This window comes from Zalophus californianus, chromosome 14 (assembly GCF_009762305.2).
Source record: "Zalophus californianus isolate mZalCal1 chromosome 14, mZalCal1.pri.v2, whole genome shotgun sequence".
In the NCBI taxonomy this organism is placed as follows: domain Eukaryota; kingdom Metazoa; phylum Chordata; class Mammalia; order Carnivora; family Otariidae; genus Zalophus; species Zalophus californianus.
In genome coordinates, this window is record NC_045608.1 from 30,066,294 (window position 1) to 30,079,396 (window position 13,103).

General features: G+C 46.3%; 1 protein-coding gene across 1 annotated transcript in view; it reads right to left on the minus strand.

Moving 5' to 3' along the window:
- The window catches only part of LDLRAD4 (low density lipoprotein receptor class A domain containing 4), a 447,499-nt gene that overhangs the window by 32,812 nt on the left and 401,584 nt on the right, over nt 1–13,103 (minus strand). Inside the window, 1 exon segment of the mRNA XM_027577445.2 lies at nt 235–389. Within this exon segment, the coding sequence (XP_027433246.2) occupies nt 235–339 (105 nt within the window). The 5' untranslated portion in view covers nt 340–389.

Genomic DNA, 13,103 nt, shown 5'->3' on the forward strand with positions numbered 1-13,103 from the left:
GTAGGGGTTACACAGGTGTCTTTGGTTTGTGAGAACTCACTGAGCCTTACGCTCATGATGCACAGGCTTTTCTTGAAGTATAGGAAACTGCCATAGAGTTTTTGACACCGATGGGCCACAGTGGGCTGACTCAAGAGGCTGTCCTGCTTTGTGGCCCTTGCGGGCACCCAGCCTCACTTCTGGAGCCCGAGACAGAGGCGTGGGCAGCACCAAGAGGCTCAGGCCCACACTTACCGGCTGTAGCCCGTCCTCCTGCCTTCCGCTCTGATTCGGGCGGTTGATGAAGGACCGTGTGGAGACTTTGTAGTGATTTAGCAGGCAGACGATGACCACGACCATCACCGTGACCACCACGACGATAATGATGATCTGGGCAAACTCCAGCTCCGCTGTGATGGAAAGGGAAAGCCCGTTAGCCACGTGTCCCTTTGTGCCATCACCCAGCCCTCTGAGCAGCACAACTACCAGGTGCTGAGGGCTTCTTGCAAGCACCCGGTCCTCTCAAGGACCTCAAGAAAGAGAAACTGTTTTTCCCCAGCCCTGTTGCCCAAGGCCATTGCCAAACTTCGACAGTTGAAGAACATCTGAAGAAAGAGAACCCCTGGCATGGGGTTCTTTCCAAAAGACCTCTGGTGGTCAGCCCATGCACAGTGCTCAGACAAACCTTGCCTTTGCAAATTGCTTAATGAGTAAGGGCCTTAGGAAAATGTATTCTGCTGGCTCTACAAGACCTCTAGAGGTGCTGTGCTGTAACTGACCCTGTTCACACCCGGAACTCGAAGTTCTGGCCCTGTGTGCCTGCCACAGGTTGAGGGCTACACAGGCTACCCCTTCCCCTGGGCAGGCAGGCCCTGGAGGATGGCCCTGCCCCCGGGGGAGGTAAGAAAGTCTTGCAAAACTGAAGTTGCTCCTCCCAGTGTAATCTCTCCAGGAATGTTAAACCCATCTTTAGAGTTGAGTCACATTTTCCAAAGTACATCCACACAGGATCTACACAATACACCGAAGGGAAAATATGTTGATAAAAAGCTCCAACTTCCTTTACTCAGGGCCTTGCCTTTGGAAGTAATTTAGAAAACATATTTCCGCTGTCTCCAACCCTGCAGGCACCATATTTTACAAGCAGTCAGAAACTGCATTCCTGACACTGTCATTACGAAGGATTTCCGAACTGCCATTAACACATGCGTCACACTCTAGGACAGCGCCGTGGAGCTACTTCTAGAACACTGAGTTGGCACTGAGAGGTGGGTGATTCAAGCCCTTCAGATTTGCAGGGAGGAAGCAGAGGCTCGTTGCTCAAGGTCAATCCTAGAACCCAGATTTCCTGCTTTCTAACTTACAGCTCATGGCTTTGCTAAATGTTGCCCACCCGTTTCCTCAGAGTCAGTGAAAGGAAGTGATTGTGCAGGGGTGTCAACTTAAACAGTGAGAGGCTCTGGAAGATGGTGAGGAAGACAGCACACAACTTTGTTGTGAGGTAGGGAGGTATGGGCTTTAATGAAGAGGAAGAGAAAGGGGAGAGCTCTGTCAACTGTGTCCCTGCCTGGAACCTGCAACACACACATGCACACACCCACACATACACACCTGCATGCACACACATGCACACAGCCACACATACACACCTGCATGCACACACATGCACACACCCACACATACACACCTGCGTGCACACACATGCACACACATGGGCACAGTGCATTCGTGCACACACATACACACATGTATGCATGTGTTCGAGTAAATAACACATGTACATAGATATGCATACACACAAGGCATGCACGCACACACACACACACACACACACACACACACACACACCCTCTTGCTGTAGAACACAGGCTGATGGCCAGTGGAGAGGTGTTATCTCTCAGTGTATGGGCTCACATTTGGGATAACGCAGGAAGGGACTAGGTAGCACTGTCTAGACCCCAATGTCTGCACCTGTGAGCGCCCACTATCCATACCCTGGAAACAGGAGGGGTAGAGTTGGCATGGGAATAAACACAGGGTGTTCCTGGATCTCACCATGTCCAGTCCTGTGACACTGCCCTCCACTCTTGCCTTTGGCCCATACACACCCAAGGGACAAAGATGTACAAATGTGCTCGCTGGACTGGCTGGACTGTACTTGGCATGGCGCCTATAGCGGGATGGGCCCAGATGTGCACCCTGGAGAATGGAGAGCTGAGTGTGAGGGAACCGAACCGCTGCAACGAGGCAGTGAGTAGTTGAGGCCAGGTGGGTTTGCCAGGCACAGCCCTAGTGGGCAGTAAAAGGGTAGATCCCATGGTGGCGGCTGACTGAGGAAGCTCAAGAGGCAATGCTGGTAGTCAGCAAGGCCCTGGGGCTGTGCTACCTACCTTACCCCCACCCTGCATGGCTGTCATTGTTCTGGACACCACCCGAGGCCTAATGGCTGATCATCAGGTTAAATCAAGCCCTCGAATTGACAAATGTTTTCTTTTCTCAAAAAAGCTTCATTGAGGGGCGCCTGGGTGGCTCAGTCGTTAAGCAACTGCCTTTGGCTCAGGTCACGATCCCAGAGTCCTGGGATCCAGTCCCGCATTGGGCTCCTTGCTCAGTGGGGAGCCTGCTTCTCCCTCTGCCTGCCGCACCCCCGCTTGTGCGCACGTGCTCTCTCTCTCTCTGACAAATAAAATCTTAAAAAAAAGAAGCTTCATTGCTCTATGGACATGGAAAGAGAAGAAAATGATGATTACAGTGAGGGGTCCTGCACAAAGTCTTCAGGGGTTAATTCTTCACCTGGAGGATGTCTTTCTAGGTTATCTTTTCCTGTATATAGAAAGCTATGCAGATAACAATTTGTAACCACACAGTCAAATTATATTTTCCATAATTCTACGGGCACTGGGGGTATATCTGTGTTTCATTTGAAAAGGATTTTTATTATAAAAATAATGAAGACTTCCTTAAACTGTAAACAATACTGAAGGAAATAGTGTACAATGTCAAAGTTCTCCTTTGTAGGCCCGCAGCACTCCCTGGCCCCACCCAAGCCCATGCCGCCCTGGGAGACAGCACAGTTCATCCATTGTATGCAGCTGCGTGTTTGCCTATTGAATAAGGGCTTTCTTCTTTCAATGAGTGAAATCGTTGTACAAATACATTGTTCTGCTTTTTTTCACTTAATATATCACAAACATTTTTAAACAAGAATATATAAAAACCAACCTCATTCTTTATGGTGGCTGTCTATTCCAGAATACTGATATACTGGAATTTATATTCTCCAAGTGATAGATGTTTGGGTATTTTTTTTCCTTTTCTATTATGATCAAAAGATTGTGTGTGCATGTGTACGTATGTGTATGAATATGAGTGTTGACCCACATTTTGAGTATCCCTACAGGAAAGATTCCTAAAATTGAAATTTCTGGGTCAAGGACATATCCTTTTAAATGCTGATGGCTACTGAGACTGCCTTAGGAAAGGGCTCCACACGCTCATCAAAGCTGAATACTCGCACTTTTCATTTGCACTAATCTGATGGGCAAAAATACATATCTTGTTTTAATTTGTATTTCCCCAATTACTAGTAATTTTACATCCTCCCCTATGGTTACTGGCAATTTGTATTTTTCTTTTTCATAATCATATTAGTTCATATTAGCTTATTTGTGATTTTCTTATTTATTGGTAAGCAGCCTTTACGTATTATGACCACAAAGCTTTGTCTGTTACATGTGTTGCAAGTATTTTCTCCTAGTCTGTCACTGATTTTGCCATGAGTTTCTCCACAGAAGATATAAATAATTTTTATGTCATGAAATACTATTTTTTCCTTTTATGGCTTCTAAGCTTCCTGTTTGATTAGGAAGGTCTTCGCCAATATTCTAAAAATACTTTTTCTAAGGTTTTTATGTTTAGATCTGTATTCACTCTGGATTTGACTTCTTTTGGCCTGAGACAGCACATAGAACATTTTATATCATCTGAAAGGCATGAATCTTCTGATCTAACATTACATTAAAAAGTTCATCACAAGCAAGAGTTCTAAGAAAGATCTCAGTTGTGGGAAACAGTGTATGGAATCTTTCTTTTAAAGGAGGACTACCGCTTGAAGGTTGCGCCTCTTTAGCTTTCTTATGGACATGCCGTGTGCAGTGCACCCTACCCTGGCCCTGCTGAGGGCCAACACCTGGAAAGCCCACCCACCCCCACGACATGTCCTAACTTGCTGGCCTTCCTCCCTCGGCTCCATGCTCCCGCTCTGCTTACACTAACAGCTCTCCAGTGCTTTGCTCTCAGGAGCCCTCTATGCTCTTAAAAGCTACTGGTAACCCCCAAAAGAGCTGTATTCGTATGGATGACATCTATTGATATTTGCCACATTTACAACTAACACTGCAACATTTAAAAATTTATTCATTAAAAAATAAACTCATGTTAACATATATAACAATCAAATACACTGTTTTTCAAAACAAAAGTTTAGTGATAAGAGTGGCAATTGCTTTACCCTTCTGCGCGTCTCTTACAATATACGCCTTAATAAAAAGACAGCTGGATTCTCCCCTCTGCTTCACCTTCCATCTGTTGTGACATGTTTGTTTGGTTAAGGTGTTGAAGGAGATCTGCCCTTACTGACCACTGGAGACTGTTCTGGGAGACCCCCAGAGATCCTTGAGCCACAGTTGGAGAAATGGTGGTCTAGACTGGCTGACAGCAGGCACTCTAGTACAAACACTAATGGCCTGGACATCTTGGGGATCCTCCTGATGCCAGGATTTGAGACGTGGCCAGAACAGCTCCTGGGCCACTGTCCTGAGTTTCCATGCACAAGTACGACCACGGCAGGTGCACCTACAGAACGCAGGACATGCAGAGACCCCAGGGGTTCATGGCCATCGAAACAGTGCAGAGCTCACCTGGGGCAGGGCAAGGGCACAGGCTGTCAGGGACTGGGTTCCCAGGGTGCCACTCAAGAAGGCAAACAGCCCAGCGGTGTAGCCCTGTGGGCCAATCTGGGTGACAGAAGCCCAATCAGAGCCTCAGCTGCTACAGACCCCGGACCAGCGTGAGAGGCAGTTCTTCCCGCAGGGCCTGACCTGGGTCCCAAAGGTCATGGTCCCAACAACCAAGTCCTAACCAGATGCAGGAGCAACAGTAAACACAGCAGAAGCTAGTCGGCCCCCGCTGCAGTCCAGGGTCACCTGGGGTGCTCCCTGAAGCCTGAAGTGCGGCCTCTGGGGAAGGAGCCTCAGCAGAGCGGCGAGCCCCAGTCAAATGTGTAGCTGACCTTCACTTTGAACTCTGGGCAAAATACACAGTCAATAAAAACAAGACTGCTTTCTCAAACACTAACAACAGGGAAGTATGAAGGTTCTACTCTCTTTGGGGCTATCAATACTTCTCCAAGAGGGGTCCTGAGAATTCTCCGAGTGAAAATTGGAGTAAACAGAGTGAGTTTTCTTGGGGACAAGCCTGATGACATCCAGACTCCAGAGACCTCCGCTACTGATAACCTCTCCCTTCAAGACAAGGGGGTATGTGAGCAGCCCCTCCTCATACTGGTCCTTCCACACCCTCTTGTGCTTTAAACAGGAAAATTCTACTAAAACATGCATCATAAAAGGCAAATTAAATAAAGACCACACCACTATAGGATATCAACAGCCTGGACATGGTAGGTGGGAAACCCAGTCCAACCCCCTCCATACATGGTGTAATCATGGTGATGGTAATTTCTGTCTCTTCCTTGGCTGCTCCTGAACCCTTCACTCCTGCATGGATACTGCTCAGAGGCCGCGGGGCCCCTAAAGTGTTTGGCAGTCCCTGGGTGTGGCTTTGTTGCCAAGGGACTGATTTTACACCTTCTCAAGAAAATAACTCACAGGACAAGTAAAAGAAGCTTTACATTAAAAAACAAAACAAATCTTGCTTTCTCACTTCTGGATGCAAATATCAGATGAAGTTCAGCATACCTGTTCTTCAAGGTGTCCAGTTTCAAGACTGTTATACTCCTGATCTCAACCACAGACCTTTTGGGGGCTTCTGGGGACCTTATCCAGCAGTTTCCTGTACTGCACAGTCAGGGCTCAGGCAGGTTGAACACTTCACTTCTTGCTGAAACCACCTGCCCTTCAAGGTAGCAGTTCGTGACCACGTGTTTTCCCACACGTGTGCATGTCTATGGGGGTGTGCTCATGCGCCCCCACACACACCCTCCTCCTTTACACATCACTTACACATCACTGATTCATCTTGGAGGAATGTTCCTCCAAGCTTGGGAGGCCCAGGGTGCAAAGGCTGTATATACAGAGCAGCCGAAGGTACGGTGAGTTCTGTTACCCACCCCGTAGGAGACGCTTTTGACAGACCCTGAAGAGGCATATTCTTCAGACAGGCGCATGCATGCTACTGCTTCCTGAATCAAGGGGGCGTCTCGGAGCAATAGTCTGTGCACAGGAAGGAGGCAGACGCCTAATGAGGCCTGGTACTGCACTGGGACCTTGCTGCTTCTCCCTCTCTCACCCTGGGCTGCCCACATCTGGCCTGACAAGATGCTGTCTGTTTTCTCATGGTAGAGGAGAGGCAATGTGCAATGGTGCCCAGAAAGGAAAAATGCCTGTGATTTTGGTTTTGGGAATGGGGTGGAAAGAGGAGGCTAAGGAAGAACAATTTAAAACAAAGATTAAAAGATTTTTTAAAAAATCTACAGGAATAGTAGAGCCCTGAGAAAATAATAGGATATTTTAGGGTTTCCAAAATTTCATGCGCCAAGTTCGGACTCCGAACACAGCCCACTGGTCAGTTTTCCTTGATTCCAGTAGATACTGACATCAACAGAGGAATGCCAAAAAGCAATCCATGCAAGGAAATAATTTTAGGCCGAAGTCAAATTTTCACACTCCCCCTCCTTTCATGGGGCTCTGGTTCACAATGTTACAATGGATGAGTCACTGCAATCCAAACACCAGAAATCTTATGATAAATTTAGCCTAAAACTTACAGGAAGGCATCACAGCACCTTATTTTATTACTATAAAACAGAGACAGTGATGATAGTGATGATGGCATCTCTCTATTTTTATAGAATATCCCCAAGAAACTCCAGGCTGTGCAGTGGAGAACTGCAAGAACAGAGGAAATTGTGTGAAGCCTGTTGGTCTATTCTCTGGTTCAATGAAGAGCTGAACTGACTCATACTAGAGGCATAAGCATCTGTACTATTTTTAAAGAACTCGGGGGAAGCGTGGTTCTACCACCTTAGGTTCCTAATATAACCCTCATTTCTATTTGTGGGATGGTTAACACCGTCTTCCACTTGGTCTTTCCTCCGTTAATATATCATCCTTCACAGGAGTCCTATTTTCTCAATGTTTAATTTTAAAGCTCCAGATGTGTAATTTATGCCCTTACAGACTCTATAAATGGGGTGGGGGGTGCAAAGTCTGAGCCTCTCATCAGCCCCGCCCTCCTTCACCCAGCCCAGGAAATACCTTGGCGGCCCGCATTCAGAGAAGTTGCCATGCAGAATACCGTAATGTCACTGAAAACACCTAATGCTTTCCACAAAGCCCTACACACCACCGCAAACGGCTCCTGCCCCACCGTAAACGATGACAGCACTCCACTTTGCTCCCCCAAGTGCTACAGTCTATTGGGAATACTGAGACTGTGGCTAGCTGCCTCACAGGCCTACTCTGGGCAGCCCTCTCTCCCAGGAAGCTTTCCTAGGTCTCCAGCAGGGCTCATGCACCACGGATGAGTATGTGCATTTCCTGCCTCTCTGTCCTACTGGGCAGAGAGGACAGCCTCAGAGGGCGTCTTACTCTTTATTTATGGCTCTGTGACACTTCTAAAGTGCTGAATGTTCCTAAAGCCTGGTAAGTTCTTGCCCCAATCCTACAGAGACCGGGCGGTGGGGGCAGGAGTTGGAATCTACATAGACCATAATTGCCTCAAGTTTGTGAACTGTTAGTTTAAAAATACTCTTGGAGATTTTAATGGCTGAATGAAAATTCACACTCATTAAACACCATGGTTGAGGGGGGAAAATTCAGCCTGTGTTATATGAATAATTTTACAGCTTGAAGTTCAGAAGGCAAAACAGTAAGAGCTATAATCATAATAATTAGATTATATATTTTGAATTTTCTTTTCCTTGGGTGGGTTGGCTATTCCAATCTATCCTATAACAAGTAGAACAAAAGAAGGGGAAAAGAACTACCCCCAGAAATACGCCAATGTGGTGTCACCTCCCAGGCTTTATCTTCCTTAAGGAGTTCTTTCCTAACTGCTTGATAATGGTTCCCTTGGGAGGCTCCCTAGCATGCAGCTAAACCCTGTCACAGGACTTATCACTTACACTGCCCATTTTCTGGTCTTCTTCCTCATGGAGTAATCTCTGGGATAGTATCTTGATCTCCTTTAATATCGTCAGTAGGCAGCACATGACTTGCATAAAGTTAGTGTTCATTTTAGATAAACAGCTAAAGAGATCCATAGAAGGAAGGGTCCCAATTGCCTAATCTGCTTTTAACAATGTCTAGCACAGAGCCATATTCCACCAAACATTTACTAATGACTTCAGTGATGAAGTTTTGCCAAAGGTTTTCATATTTCCTAAAAATTACTCAACTATTACTATTCTAGGCAATGTGAACTATCACCCAAAAAAGAACCTCATGGTTGCTATAAGTTACCTGTTTACAGAATCCTATTTCTATTAATATATTTATATAAAATGTTTTGCATGATACTAAATGTGGGAAATGATACCTATGATCTCTAGGAGGAGAGGGGAAAGCAGAGCGCAGTCAAACGGCACAGGACTCTCTGAGGGCAAGGTGTGGCCCACATCTGCCTGACTCGAGCCCACAGCCAGGTGCCTTTAATGACACTGGCAGGCAAGGAGCAGTGACCAATAAATTGACTGACTACTGAATCCCTAGAACGCAGACACTGCAGGGCCATCCAGCTAGAAAAACGTCTTTTTAAATTACTAAGGTCCAAGCATTCATCCAATTCAACTTCTCTTCATACATTTTAGAATCTAGAGTCTCATGATCTCTTCAGAAAGAAATCTAGCTAAATATGTTCCACTCAAAGATGATTGACAGGATTTTTCTGAAAACATAGCAGAGGAGTAAAAGCAATTACAAACCTTTTAAAAGTCTATCCCTCCAAAAAAAAAAAAAAAGTCTATCCCTCCACTATGTTATAAATGGAAAAAAATACATACATAAATCCATAACTCCCTCTATAGGATTCATTTAAAATCCACCCCCACCCCACCCCCACATTATTAATTTAGGAAAATGTATCCGAAAAATATACAGCTGCACAAGTAACCATCTCCTTCACATTTAAGAGCAGAGTGGCTTCTGAATGCTCCCCAGCTAGCAGTCTCTGTCCCCACAGGCTGCCTCTCAAGAGTCACAGCTGGCTTGCCTCAGGTCTACTGTTACTAGACTGGTGACCTGAGAAACAACCCAGTAAACCACCCACATCCTGAGAAACACATCTTTTCTTTCAGATGCTGTTTTCAACGACTCCGGGTGAAAAAAAAAAGTACCCATGAATCTAGCAGTGAGTAATAGAATTTCCGGGGGTGGGGGAGAGTTAGTCTCAGTATAGAACATTTGAAAAAACAAAGCTCCAAAGCAACAAACCTGTATATTTACATGTATAGCATCTCCAGCAGGAACAAACTGATTGCAGATGAGAAAGAAGATGAGAAAGCCTAAAATACATCTTCCCACAGAGAGTCAAGCCCTGAGGCATTCTCAGAGCTGAAAGACCCTTCTTAGGTAGATATGAACTTCTTGAGAAAGAGTTCTTACTCTTCTCAACTCTGTCCTCAGACCAAACTCCAAGAACAACCACCACAAACCCCAGAGAACAGGTATCACCCACAGCTGCCCTTTGAAAGTGTACCTTTTTTCAAGAACAGGTCTTTAAACTGGGCCTCCTTCAGTGTGCTGTTGTTCAGGTGGTCACTGGACATAATCGGGTCCTTTGCAAGGGGGAGTCCACCGTGATGCAGCCCCCCCACCCCCCCAAGTTCAAAGCATCCCTTCAGCTTCAGGCCATCTCCTCTTTAGGCAGCTCAGAGCTGCAGTTATAGCCAGCGTGGGGTGTGAGTGTGTGACTGTGTGTGTGTGTGCGTGCTTCTGTCTGTCTCTCTCTCTCTACTGTATCAGCGGGGCCCAGCCCAGGTGCTAGACTCAAATGCTATGGCTCTGACCGCAGACTGTGGCTACCAATTATCAACTGCCATCCACAGAAATCAGGAGCTCTGTGGCAGGAAGCGGGCGGTGTCACAGAGCAGATAACAAGTCCAGGGTCTCAAATCCTGAGAGCAGCTGAACACCCAGTGTCATCATATACAGCAACAGACAGCAACGATTAGTCTGCATTTCTCATGTCTGGCCTCACCTGGGACATGTTACGCGCACAGACGAGCAAAATGCAGCTAGACAGATCATCGTGTTCCATTGCATTCAATAATCTTTTTAACAGGCAAATATCAAACTGGATAAGGCAGAAAGGGGGAGATCTACAAATCCCAATACAATATTTCTTCCCTTGATCCCTGCTGGAAGCTTTCAAGGTTGAAGAAATGAAGCGAGGGCTTACCGAGGCAGCGCGTGCAAACAGGCAGGGATGCTTAGCCACTTAGGCTTCTCTGCTGTGGATCGAGCTTCAAGAGCACATCCTGGCTTGAAGTGCCCACAGCGTCTCTCATACCAGGAGCCAGGCTGCAGGCTGTCCTCAGGGCCCTCCAATCCCCAAAGTTTCTCTCTAACTGATGGGAGCAGTTCACATAGCTCTCGCAGCTAAGCTGGGCACTGGCAACTGTCAAAGTCATAAGCACAGCAGGAAACACTCAGTTCTCCCCCCACTCTCACTTTCCTGTCGGCTCTGCCCTTTCTCTCCCCCCCGCCCCTATTTCTCAATGCATGGTGGCGAAAATATACCTACAGGGGTGCTGTAAAGGCAGGACTCTTACTACTAGGCGGTTTTAGTTTACAAGGTTCAGAAATTAGAGAGAAGAATCCAAATGGCAAAGCAGAGACAGCTCTCAGGAGGGCGCTTTTTCCTGGTTCATTTTGTGCAAGCACAGTCTGGGTCTCCCCTGAGGTCTAGGCAGTTTTTCATATGTGCGTAAAACATCTCCAGTGCATTCTGATGCCCTGGGGCTGTGTGAAAAGACTTAAGAGAAGGCCGTGTGTCTGTTGCAGCACTTTTCAGAAAAATCACGGTGTGGCCACAGTGAGAAGGGCAGCGTGCCATGGTAATATTGCAAATAAACCCAGCCACAAGCCCTGCTCTACGCCCAGAATAGCCTTTGTTTTTCCTTATTTAGGATAAATAGCAATGACATGTGGGCCATAACAATAGTTTTGGCTGTAGGAGGAGTTGTCAAAGCAAAACTAAACGCTGTTGGTTACTACCAGCATTAGAAATGAAGACAGTTACGTCAGCAGCCCGTCCCTGCTGTTGGCCCCAGCATGTCACCTGGGGCCAACAGCAGTGGCCTGGGCTTGATGTCACCACCAGGTCCTCAGGTTGGCCAGAAGACATCACTATTTCATGTTTTAATTACTGGGGGTGGGGGCAGAAAGGGAACAAAAGAATCATCAAGGAGATTCTTCAGAGATTTCGTGTGGATAAAGGAAATGGGAATTTCAGCAAGAAAATTAACAGTTGCGTACATTTGCATGTGCCAATCAAGACAGCCTGATTTTTCTTGAGCAATTTCCAAATTTAAAACATAACTCTCCTCTCTTGTTCTACGTGTCCCTGAATTCATCTCAGAGTCACATGGCTGGGTGAACGAAGAGGGTGAGGCTCAGGAGACTGGGCTGGGGTGTGATCACCAGGGCAGGGGACCCTCCTCAGAGAAGAGCCAGCATCAGAAAGCATCAGGCTTCAGGCACTGGCTTCAAGCCAGCCCTGCTGCTCTTTGGCTCTCCTTTGTCCCTGTAGTCCCTGGTCCTTGCCACCCGGGGATGGCACTTCCTTGTCGGTTTAGTCAGAGTGACAGGATCACTCCGAAATCAAGTCCTCAAAAGGGAATGTTCACAAGATTGCATATGACTGCTATGAGAGTCCGTTTTTAAAAATTAGGGATTTAGTCAATATGATGAAAACATTAGTCAACATTATGAAAATCGGTTCTGCCATTTGTTAATGATTATACCTGCATTTTTGAAATGGTTGCAAATAGTCCACTTCGGGGTTCAACATTAGTAAAGATGCATATTTCACGTATCTAAAAAAACTAACATATTTTTCACCTTTAATGGCCGCGTTGTATTCCCACTCTGCCTTAACACACTTATATTGTCTGGCTGGCCTCCTTATCACTGGGTATTTGTGCGGGATGGGAGGGGTGGGGGGGGTCAATCTTAATTAAGCTCCTTGTTCATTCCTTTTCATTGTTCTCAATGTTTATTAGGTTTATAAATTATAAATTATAAATAAAATCACTTTGACTTTATGGATGAGCTTGTTTTCAAAATGTTGCCCAAACTGCACACCAGGCCCAACCGCAGGCTGGCACAGGTTCCAGAGCCACTCTGGGCTGTGTCTGGCGTGTGCTGGCCACACTGCCTGACTAACACCAGCATGTCACCAATCTTCAGCATCCACTAAAGGCTAAATCACCCAGTGGTGGCCTTAATTTTGTTCTATTTCCTTTTAAGCCCTGGCCCGAGGACTTTAGGAAGAAAGCACAGAGGTCAGACCGGGGGTTCCCAGAAGCCAGGGGTTCGTGCCCTGATAAACACCTCATTCTAGCTGGCCCTGATGGTATGTGGATCCCTGGGGCTTTTTAACTGATAGGTGCCAATATTTCTCTTCCTTTAATTCGGAGAAAATGGCAGCACACACAGCAGAAGGGTGTGGGAAGACACTAGTCTGCTGAACAAAACACATAAGTAGGAAAGTGTAAAAGCCATTTGCATTTAAGAATTCTTTCCTCCCTCCTTGTCTTTAAATATGCATCTTTAAAATGAGTACTCTGATGGGCTGCTTTTGCTAGTAGTTAAAAAAATGTCCCAAAGCTGTATGTGGTTTCCCTGTGTACCCCAGAGGCCTTGGAAATGATGCAAGGAAGGGTC